The sequence below is a fragment of the Zonotrichia albicollis genome, chromosome 6, assembly GCF_047830755.1.
Source record: "Zonotrichia albicollis isolate bZonAlb1 chromosome 6, bZonAlb1.hap1, whole genome shotgun sequence".
Classification (NCBI taxonomy): Eukaryota; Metazoa; Chordata; class Aves; order Passeriformes; family Passerellidae; genus Zonotrichia; species Zonotrichia albicollis.
The window spans coordinates 34,015,984-34,028,029 of NC_133824.1; the positions used below are offsets into that span (position 1 = coordinate 34,015,984).

The 12,046-nt window shown below is 37.4% G+C and overlaps 1 protein-coding gene across 2 annotated transcripts in view; it reads right to left on the bottom strand.

Annotated features, from left to right (window-relative positions):
* Window positions 1–12,046, bottom strand: part of EXT2 (exostosin glycosyltransferase 2) — a 73,883-nt gene that overhangs the window by 21,350 nt on the left and 40,487 nt on the right. For both annotated transcript variants that reach the window (XM_005480130.4, XM_026794866.2), the window contains one exon: window positions 9,486–9,675. In XM_005480130.4, coding sequence (XP_005480187.1) covers window positions 9,486–9,675 — 190 coding nt within the window. The remainder of the gene's footprint in view (window positions 1–9,485; window positions 9,676–12,046) is intronic.

A 12,046-nucleotide genomic window follows, 5' to 3' on the forward strand; every position in this document is an offset into this window, starting at 1 on the left:
CTCTCAGGAAGAAGTGTCCATCCCCATCACCACTGGGCCTCTCAGACTTAACAGCTCACACAATACTCAATAAACTCGCAAATCTGCACACTGCTAAAAGACACCAGAGTCTGAACACTACTTCACTCAGGAAAACAAAGCAGTATTTCCAAACCACAGAAAGTCTTCAAAAGTCAGTTTTTCTTGGAGCTGTATTTTAGAAAGGATTGGCAGGCATGGGTGGCCAAAAAAAAAAAAAAAAGGAAAAAAAAGAAGAAACACGGAGTGATATTTACTGGCCAAATCTGCATTCAGTATTCAGTTTCCTAGGTTTTTCCTGTAAGTTTGAAACCATGTCTGTAAAACCTACTTTTATCTGTGTGGTCTTGTAGACCATGGCCTTTATTTGACACGTATGCACGTTCTTGTCCTGTCTCACTCAACCCTTGTCCTTCTACTAGAAGGCACAAGGCATTAGCCCTAGCACGTTTGAGTGGTTTGTGATATTGACCAGCAGTCAGCTGGAAGGATTCAATCCCATCACTGATGGACTCCAGGGGAGTCACAGTCAGCCACCAGCTGGGGACATACAGCAAGCTCCTTGGGGCCACTACAGAAATGGAGCATTGATTCCAGTTACAGCATTACAAGCTCACTTTATTCTCAGCACCCACCATAAGGTCTTTAAAAGCCATGCAGGAATCACAATCTGAAATGATGATTCCAGTAGGAGATCACTGACATTCTGAAATTTTCAGCTTCCTAGTCATTGTAACCTTAGGAGGCAGTAACATTAAATGACTGGAAGTGATTATTGCAAATTAGTACTCTTGATTTCACTCACTGCTTTCTTACTGGTTTAGCATACAATGTGCAAGTGCCATTTTATAAATGGTAACAGACACTTACAGGTACCTCACAAAGACAGATGTCATTGCCTCATAAGAACTACAGACTGTGTAATGTTTGCAAGATTCTTAAAGACCTTTGGATAATTGCCTATAATTATCCAAATGTAACCCCAGAATTAGTATAAAATAAGTTTATGCAGCCTGAATGATCCCAAAAATACTGTTACAAGTGTTTCAGCTGCAATCAGAATTGTCATATATAGGCATGTATTTGAAAATTTGTATTTATGTGTAGCATCAAAGTTTACATTTGATACATGTTAAGCATTCTTTTATTCACCCTTTTCTTCTTTTTGTGTCTGCTACATTTTGAAAAAAAAAATGACAACCAAATTGCAACAAAGTGCAGGAATAGATTGAAACAGAAATTGAAACTGAAAAATCACTAGGATCAAAAAATAATAATTTGGAAAAACAAGCATGTATGTAAGTATTAAACTTCCAGCTCTTCTGAAAAATCAACTATTTGATAGCTTACTAACAGACATGTCACTTGCATAAAAAATGGTTAGAGAAGGAAAAAAAATGAAAAGTGTATGAAAAATGAAGATGTAATCTAATTATAATCAGCACGCATCTCAGATGTCAGCAAATCCTCTTAAATCCACATGATTTACTAAGGTCTTGGAAAGTCTCTCAAAATGACCAGTTCTCAACAATGGGTATGTTACTGTCAAATATTTGTGCTTTGAGAAACATAATATAAAGTTTCTGAATTTAGCCTTAGATTAATGAAAAGAAAATACAAGCATTTTGGAGAAACTCTGAATAAAGACATCAGGGTACCAGTTACTCTGCAGCATGCAAAATGCACAAGGCTACTTGCTGCCCAGAGGCTGACTAGATGCTGGATGTTGCTGCCCCTACAGAGATGGAAGCACATGGGAGATGTTAGCATACAATGGCACCTGGGTAACAACTGGCAACCTTGGCAAAATTTGCTGTCATAAAGGACAGCAGGCTCCAGTGAGAGATCCAAGTATTACAAATTAGCTCTGCCACAGGAACTCCAAAAGAAATACATATATAAAAAAGACAACAGTCACTTCAGAAGTCAAAGTTTTAGAATCCATCAGGAAGGTTAAAATTGCCTATATTTATTTTAAAGGACCACAAAAGAAAAGTATTTATATTTAAAGAGCAATTAGAAAAAGGTTTGCCACTTCTGTAATATCAGACTTTGAATTTACAGAAATTGCTTGGAAAGTTCTGAGAAACTTCAACACTAGCAAAACATATATGGAGGAAATTCTCAGTTTACAGGATTTTGTTATAACCAAGGTAAAAGCACAGAATTTATTCTTACAGTAAGACAGACCTTTAATAGAGTATGACAAACACAAAAGAAGCTTAAGAATCTTACATCATGGCACAAGATCCTTTAGGTGTACAAAGTAAAAATGCATGTTTGGACAGGGGACTACTCTTACTTTTTAAAAATCAGTGAGGACTCTGTGATGCAGCTGAAAATAGAAGCAAATTATGGAATTAGAGCTCTCTGGAGTGAATACAAGTCTATGTATGTAAGGATTCTGAAGAGTATGACAGGCATCTCCTATTGTGTGTCATACTGAAACAATCAGGAGTAAAGAGTGAATAACACTTACACTTGCTCTCTGGTAATGACTCAGGTCACGATTGGAATTATCTGTTATTTAGGACTACTGATGCACTGATTGCTAGAGAAGCCCATAGAAACAGTGTGTGGTCCTCTCAACACAAAATCACCAGTTTCCCAACTCTGTCCAATGCAGCTCCCTCTTCTAATGGGCTTACAGACCCTAATAACCAATGCATGGTGGTGATTCTGGCCAGCCCACAATTTCACCTTTAAGTCCTGCAAGTCCAAATCTCACAGCAAAATTTTCAAGCATGATTTCAAGATGATTTAAACTGTAGGATAAAAAGGTGCCATAGTTACATTCGCAGTTAAAACACTCCCATATAAAAGAGCAGCAAAAAATCCCATCCTCTAATTATGTGTTTCTCAGCTACAGCTGCCAGTGAATCACATGAGACATGCAGATAAGAGAAGGGAGGACGCTCATGAGAAAGAGGCAATTTCATTATAACCTAAAGGAATACCCTCTCACACAAAAACCTCTCTCACTTTCCACACCTCCCTAGGCTTGTGATCAGATGTTTGTACTGAAAATGTAACTAAGCTTGCACACTGTTCATATATAAAAAATGATTTCTTAGTCTGAAATCCAGCCCTGTTTTCAGTACTGAATGAACTGTTACATCATACATAAAAGGGGGATCATTAAAAATAATAGAGCGCAATATTTCCATGGAATGTATTATTTCTTTTCAAAGAGAAATGGCACTGTGCCATGGTTTGGGAATGGTGCTCCCCAGTTCAGTGCCCCACCAAGACTCTCCAAACCACACACTTCTCTCACTCTTTCCCTTCCCCCTACCTGCTGCAGGAGGATGGAGAGGAGGAGAATTGGAGGCACAAAAGGCAAAGATCACAAGTTGAGGTAAAAACAACTTACTGCAAACAGCAATGAGATAAAATAAACAGTAGTGGCAACGTACTAACAACAGAGTACAGGAAAAGAAACTATTCTCATGGAAGAAAACCCAACAACAGACAATACCAGACAGCTCCTCCCAGCAAGTTTTTTCCACCAGAAGGAAGCTCTTCTCCTTGGAAGAGACTCCCTTTCCCTCGAACTGAGTGAGGTAGTACAGAATAGTGAGGTGGTACAGGCTGCAAAAATTAACCCTCTCCCAGCCACAGCCGGGACACACCATCATGTTGTTAAATAGCACCATTCTCTGTATCCCTGCTTCTGAGAAACTGGGAAGCTAATAACATCTCAGCAAGTCCTTTTGCAGCCCAAACATTATTGCTGATCTTGTCAGCAGACAGAAGTGTATTTACAAAGGGAATTACTTGCTCTGCATACTTATCATCCATTCCCAGTTTCAACACTCAGCGTAGGAAAAATGAGAATCAGTACAGCAGCTGTACAGAGCTAACCACTATTCTTCTTCTAAGTAGTATCAAGTTCAAAAAATAGCAAGTAATACTTGAATGCAGATGGTTTGTTGCATTTGCAATTGGAAGCAGCAGGTAAAGATAATGAGGACCTGGAAATACAGCATAGACTCCTGATGGCAAGAACTGAATGCCTGTCAGTATGAAAACCAATATAACAAATTTTTTAAAATCCACTTACTGGCTGAAATCAAGGCATTTTGATGACTCATACAAAGACATTTGTACAAACATTTTTTTTTTCTGCTTTACTGCCTCAATAACCGCTAAGAATATCTCATGACTAGTGATAATCTGGGTCCAGAATATTAATTCATATAATGCTTTCACTTCCCAAAACTTCTGTGGAGTCCATTTGGAAATATAAAAAGGAAAAACCCTTCCAGAAGTTTTGCAAGGTAAACAAAGACCGATAAAAACTGGCAGAAAACCTCTAAACATGCTGTGTTTGTACCTGCAGTTGCACGGAATCCCATACAGCATAACCAATCCTCATACCTGAACTTTTGTACAAGCTCTCATCTGATACTTATTCTAGCTGGTCCAAAGTAGTTTGCATGAATGCAGCTAATTGAACATTGCTGATGAAACCTAATTAACACTTTTTCAGTCTCTGATACAGAATGGCAGAATTTTGCTGGAGTCTGAAGTTTAAAAAAATTGTCAGAAGCAACACCAGGCATGGCAGATCTACTTATTATCAGAATTCCTTCCATTATGGCTGAGTGAAAAAGTCTGTTTAGAGCTCAAAACAGGTGCTTTCTACTCACATTAAAGTGTTTATATTGTTCTACAGAAATCCACAGAATTATTCTTGTATATAACAAAACAGAACATTTGGTTCTAGGACACAAGAGCCCAGTGTGTTAAGATGGGTTTGACAGGCTAACTTTCCAGATTTCCCTAGGAAGTAGTATTGCAAAATGCTTGCAATATGCCTTATGGAAGACTAAAATCACCATGAATTAATTCTCTAGCTAATCAAGAAAAATGACATTAAGTCCATCATCAAGAAGCCAAATTAATTAAAAACTTAGAAGTTAAAAAATTCATTCCTGGGTTAAAAAACCAGTGCTGAGTTCCAAAGGCACAGTACTCAAAAAAAATCCCAAACCTGTCACTGCAGTTGTTTTTTTTTAATTTGTTTTTAGATAATACCTCCTTAAGGTACAGCAACATTTCAAAGGATACTCACTTTCTTTAGCCCCAACAGTTTATATCAATGTTGTCCATTAACAGCATCAAATAGAAATACAAAGATTATTATTTCAGTAATACCATAAGAAGTTTATAGCAACTTAGCTCCAGGATCCACAACTAAACAGAAAATACACACTCTTTAAAATACATTTTTCATTTTTATAATACAACCAAAGGAATCAGTCTATCACACATGATTTCTAGCTTGTTGCATGTTTACTAACAGTAACAGATTTTTACATTATAATATTATTTATGTGGTAGACAAAGTGGTTTCTTCACTTGTCTGAAACAAATATTGGTGGGAATTTCTATTACAGACTATTTTCTGGAATTTCAGAACTAGCAATTTAGAAAAAACACAAATGAAAGGAAAAAAAAATATTTGGCTGATGGAGAAAATCATAATTTCTGCAAAATATTCCCAGCAGCAGGCACTTAGACCACAATGTTTATTTTAATTGATCCATTGTGAGGGGAAAAAATAGATTTTTTTCCTGTAGTATTTCAAGGCTTTTACTATTTTTATTAGTATTATACACACAGTTATGGGCCTACTGACATTACTGCTGTATTGATGGGGTTCTTTCATACAATTCACGGCACAGAAAATAAGCAAAACTCAGCCAAAGACACTGAGCAGAGATCATGTCCCTAAATTCATTGAGTACTTAAGATAATAAGCTGATTCTATAATATTTTAAGCTTCCAAAGTAGAATCATCACTGTAAGTGATATTTTCTTTCTGCTATTTCACATATAAGATTCAATATTTTTACCATCAAAAACATTGTGTAAACTTCAAACTTTGTTGTCTTTGCACAAGACATCTGTGTTTCTCATAGTTCATCTTGTTTCTTTTCACTGATTCTAAAGAAAACACAGAACCATCAGTTCAGACTTCCACAGACAGCTCTCAGACATTAGGTTAAAAAAATCATCCTTGCAAACTCTTAAGGTTAAGCAAAAAACAATCTTAAAATTACTACTGATATCTAACCCACCCACATACATGTAGTTCTCCAATTTTATATTTTTACACATTACTTGGTTGAAAACTTTCCAGTCAAGTGCTTAATTAATCCATTGCCCTTTTACCTTTTTTATCAGCCAACATAACAAAAAAATTCTGTTGCATCAGGGCTGCATCTGCCCTGAGAGGCTTAGGTTTGAAAAGAGTTTGTTTCCAGACACCTTGCACACTCCCCACACTTGTTACCACTGCACAGCAGCTGAAATCAGCTACAACCTCTTAGTTGGGATGCTCAGCACTACTGATGACAGTGACCACCTGTAACTCCATGATCTTAAATTTTTTGCAATTTTTAGAGTATATCATTTTCACCCAGTTTTCCTCCTAAGTCCTATCATTACATAAAGGCACTATTGCAAATGCATATCATATTGTTTTGATAATAATGGTATTTTCAGTTATAATAGTTTTCTGGTGTTGACAGAGGAAAGAAAGGAAAGGCCACATGTCACTTGTGTGGCACTTTGCCAGCTGCATCCCAGGAAACCTAAGCCCAATTTGCAATTTAGCACACATACTCACTAAGGAAGGCAATTTGGCTGTTCTTCACTCAGCCCTCCCACTTACACATGCAAAACAAAACGAAGACATGAAGAGCTGCAATGACAAATGCCAAGATCTGCTTCTGTACTGAAACATGTCTCTTATGTGGAAAGGACCACGAAATAAAGCACTTGATGCTCTAGAAGGTTAAGCACCTCTGCTTTACTACAACCAATTAAAAATGAATAGCCATAAAAGTGCAGATACTACTGTAGGGTAATAAACTAGACTTTATCAGTGACAGTGGTGCACATTACAAACTTCAAACTCATTCCTTGTTCTAATCCATCAGAAACTTCCTGGCTTTAACAGGCTATAAACAGCAGAAGCTTTGAAGTCCGAGGATTAGGATCACTAATAGACAGACTGAATGAGAGACTGGCTGAAGAGCCAAGTGGAATGCCCTGCATGGATCTGGAATAAAACAAGTTCATTTAATCAAACTGACCTCTCTCTAGCCATGGGCCAAGAGATTACAATGATTGTAACAGCAATAAAGGGAAAAAGGACACTAAAAACAAATAGTTATTTGCTTCAATGCAATGTTTAGGCTAATGCAAGGACAAAACTACTTGTGCTTTCAACTGTGCTCTCAAGTCCACAATTTTAAGTTCTACAGGTTGGGTTGTTTTTAACTAGTTTATGACTTAGGGGTAATAGAGGCAGAAAAAAATTAAACACATTTTGATTTTCAGGATGAAAACAATGATTGAAAAGAAAAGGTCATTTTAATGATCTATTTGCTTCAGCTCTCCTATATCTCAGACTCACTTGAAGGAAATGTGAAAACAATTCATTTGGGTTGAATCCACCCACACTCAGTGATCACATAAATGTATATATCACTGAGCTTTTTTGCTTTTAGAAAATAACTGCTTACTGCAAAAATTCCTGTTGCTATCAATTTATACACAACAATTTTTACTCTAAAGGGTTGCAAAACATTTAAAATATGACTAAACTTGAGGTATTTAGCCCAGAAGTAATAAAGAACACTTTTTAAAGTAAGCAATAAAGTTATTCTGCTTCCAACTGTAGCAAGTTGCCAAAATGGCAAAGGAGCCAAGTGAATGGTAGCAACAGCTTGGCTCTAAGCAGCTCTTAGGAGATGGTAAATTGAGACAAGTGGTCAGGGATTAATTTCTATGTTGCATCTTGCTGCTATGAAGAATAACTAACCTTGAAGAGTAGAACAAAGCAGCAGTTGAAGCCTCTGGAAAGAGAATTATAAAGTGAAGAGTCCTAACAACACACTTCATTTGCTTCAGAAGAATCCACAATACAACACTTCTTTTGAACACATATTCCTAGAAGGCAACATTTCTTGTCCCACAAAATCACCACATTTTCAGATGAGAATGACAGATCCATATGCAAAGCACGTGGGAACCAGGTTCATTTCAGCTACTATAGCTACAGTATTTAATCCAGAATGAGGAGGCTTTAATTGCCCAGCACAATGCTCAGGATTTTAGTACTGGTGTTCAGACCTTGGAGAAAGTCACCCTAGGGAAGGTAAGCACAGTAAGCACAGAAATAAAATGAGCAGTGTTGGAGTCTGTCTAGCACTGGAGAGGATTACCAAAGGCCAAGCCTAGCTATTTTCCCTTACATGGGGCAAGACCTCCCATTTATTCCATGGTGATTTCATAATGGAATTCACTAATTTCAGGACATGTGTTTCCAGCTGAGGACCTGGGAACAGATTAGGAGCAGCACAGTGTCAGGAGGCAGGCAGCCTGAGATGGGAAAGAAGGGAGTTGGTTGGACACAGAGCAGCCCATGGAGTGTAAAATGACATTGCATAGAAGGAGACAAAAACACATGGGATAGGGATCTTTGGTTTGAAAATGTAGGCAGCAAGCTGTGAGGACTGGGCAGACTGAGATTGAGTCCTGGTACAAGGGGATAGAGTACAGCAGTATGCCAGGCTGGCAAAGTACACCTCAGCTACTGAAAACAAAATAATTGAGAGATTTACAGCATTGAATTCACACAGGAGTAATTAATATACCTTTGAAACCAAACCTCATTCCAAAAATCTACACATATAAATAACTTGGGGAAAATCCCTGTGAATGAGTCCTCATTTTAAAATAACCACATATCAAAAACAATTTAAAAACCATGCAGATGACACCAGACTCACTCACATACTACAGAGAGCAGCACAGTATACTGAATGTATTGGAAACAGAAATAGTTTAAAATAGGCACTTATGTATTGTCTTACTGGGAAAGCATTAGCATTTTCACATGATATTCTAGTGGTATGGAGACTCCAGTCTGGACACCTGAAATGACCCAAATTTCCATTTCATTTCATCAATCAATCAATCAATCAATATATTCACTTATTTTACAGCTCCAAGCATTCAAACTACTTTGCTTTGAACAATATTTGCACTAGAAACAGTTCAGTAGCAGCAGTATATATACACTGTGACAAAAGTCTGTCTACAAAGAAATAAAAGCAAGTATTGACAGATCAAAAATAAGTTTCTCCTTACTACTCCCTCTAAAAATGTTAAGGACAGAAATGTTTCTGCAATAATATATTTATAACTTTTGATTCAGAAGTTAGCAGCACAACCACTGGTATGCTTTTGTTCTTGTTATCTACTTTGGCTTCTCTGACTTTACTTTCAAACACTTTGTCACAAAAAACCCCAACAAATTATTTTGAAAGAACCATGAAATACTTCTTGAATATAAATGATGTAGAAGAGAGGTCATTCTGTAACAGGTGTCAATAGATATGCTATGCCCAGTTTCACCTTCCTCCACCACCCCTCCCACGGGTTTTTACCTTCTGGTGGATTCTTATTCTGGTTGTTCCAGACTACCAACAATTTGGACAGACTGGGCACTTTGGACACCTCGGTGATAACTCGGAAAAGGCTCTCCACTCGGTCATAGGTCAGAACCACGGCTGTGAAACCTTGGGACTGAGGTGGGATCAGTGGAAGGAAGAGTGGGTTGCTCACACTGCTCCATTTCTGTGAAGGAAGACAAGAAAACAGTAAAGCAATTTGTTTAAGGTAAATTACCACAACAGGGACTAATTCATATAGCCAGAGCCTAACCATTAGATTTGTAATTTGCTCAGATCAGGCAATTCTCCAATTCTGACGTTGGCAATTTCTCAAAACCTTTATTCTAATCTCTTTCTTATTTCAATTTTCATTTATGTCTGACTGTAATGTTGCAACCAGATAGAGATTAAGGCAAAAACTAAAGTGGAAGAGGTAGATAGATTTGTGGAGAAGGAAAACCAAGGGGAATTGAGCCCAGCTAGCATGGTTCAATTCTCATTTACTAATCACTATTTCAAGACATTTATATTTATAGTCAGGACTCAATAAAAAAAGATAAACTTAATCAGCACTACAATTTCAGAGTGAAAAAGTGTTAACAACCACAAAAGCAAAGGAACAAACCCATAAGCTTGGTATAAAATGTGCACCCAAGCAAAAAGGGAAAAAGCAGGTACAAAGAGGAGCAACGTACGAGTTTCCACAAAGTTTGCTCAACGGTGGAAAAATCCCACCTATTACATTAAAAAAAAAATTAAAAGACCTGAGATTCAAAGATGAATTCCAGAGTTATCTGCTCCTTGTGAATTTTAACTAGAGCATCCCTTTTGAGACTTTAAAGATCTTACTTCAATACACAGCAAAGGAAAGTCAGCCCAGATGGCAAGAGACAAGACAGACAACTACATTCCCACTGAATGTGCCAACCCCCTTTGGAGCTGACAACATGGGAGAGGAAGCAGTGAAGGGACCATTTGACAAGAATGAAAACACCAGCATTTTAGTCTCAAATTTTCCATTCCAACTGATGTTCCAATCAGGGGTTGGACAGAGAAGCAAAGGGAAAAACCAAACCCTTTGGGACAAGGTGAAAAGGGGAGTTGGGAAAGCATTAACTGAATGATGCTGTTTTGCAAGGAAGTTTTGAATCCTAGCCTGTAAAAACTACGAAGACTCGTAAGAGGTTAGCAAGTGCCAGCAGTTTACAGAAATACTGTGAAATTCTCCAGCTAAACTCATACCATAGGCCTGCTTGTATCAGGAGGAAAGCAAGTTTTACAGACTCAGAGTTACAAGGTCACATTTGTAGGAAGCAAACTTTGAAATTTTCTGTTTTCCTATTTAGTCTTTGGTTAACTTTATACACTCAACAATCACATTCCTCGTGTTTAATGGTTAGACATCTCTAACTACATTGACTTCAAGGGTGAGGAGGATAAAGAGCCTATTTACTGAAAGACATCACAACATTTTGGTAAAGGAGAAAAAAAAATTATGTGAACATGATTTCCTTCTATGAACAAATCAAAACTGAAGAGGGGATAAATATGTGAGGCAGAAAAGTTAAGCACAGCATTGGCACACTCTTTTCTCCAGGATACTCTAAGAGTATGCTCCAGGCAAGGACCTGTCAGTAGGAGTAATATGTTTTAGTAGACTTCCTGAAGTAGTTGAAAAGACAGACTGGTCTTCAGCTACACACACTTTATCAGGTCTGGTAAAAGCAGCATTCATCTTAAACTCTTTGGGAGGATCCTAATGGAAAACACAAAGTTTGAGTTTTTACTCAAGAAGAGTAATAGGATAATGTAAAAACAGTAACAGTACATTATGGAACTTTGGTTCTTGAAAGGGACATGGCTACCTGTGAAATCACACTCAGTAATTTGGAAAATATACATCCATTACTTCAGCAACTGATATGTGCAGAGAAAAATCTGCTTTCAGATTATTACATTTTCTAAAATTAAAGCTTTTGTACATACTTTGCTAGTTGTACAAGATGACTAGTGGCAGATGGGGATAGCCCTCTGGTTTTGCTGCAGCTCCAATAATTCCTACAGCAATTCACAATCTAAATGTTACCAGAGCATAATCCACCTCATTAAAGCTTGACTACAGACTTGTTTCCACACAACCCCCACCCCAAGACTGTTATTATCTGAATGACCTTGGTAATGTCAAGCAGCTTCTTAACACAACTCTCAGAAACCTCTTTTCATTAATACTTGAAACAGAGGTTTAACATCATAATCAGAGTGCCAAGAAAATATTATGTTTCTGTCCTACAAGAAGAAATAACTGGTAGAGCCATCTGCAGACAATGTTCTATTTATTACTTACGGGTGAGAATTGCTACCTAGATTGATGGCTCCCATTTGAAGTTTTTCTAGAAATGTTTTCTCTTTGTCCACAGCACTTCCTAACAAATTGCTTGCTATCATATATTTTGAAAAGCATTATTCCTTTTCCATAATCTAAGACTATTTTAGGTACTTACAGAAAGAAATATATCATGCATTTGTGTGCAAGCATGTGCACATGTATCTAAAGT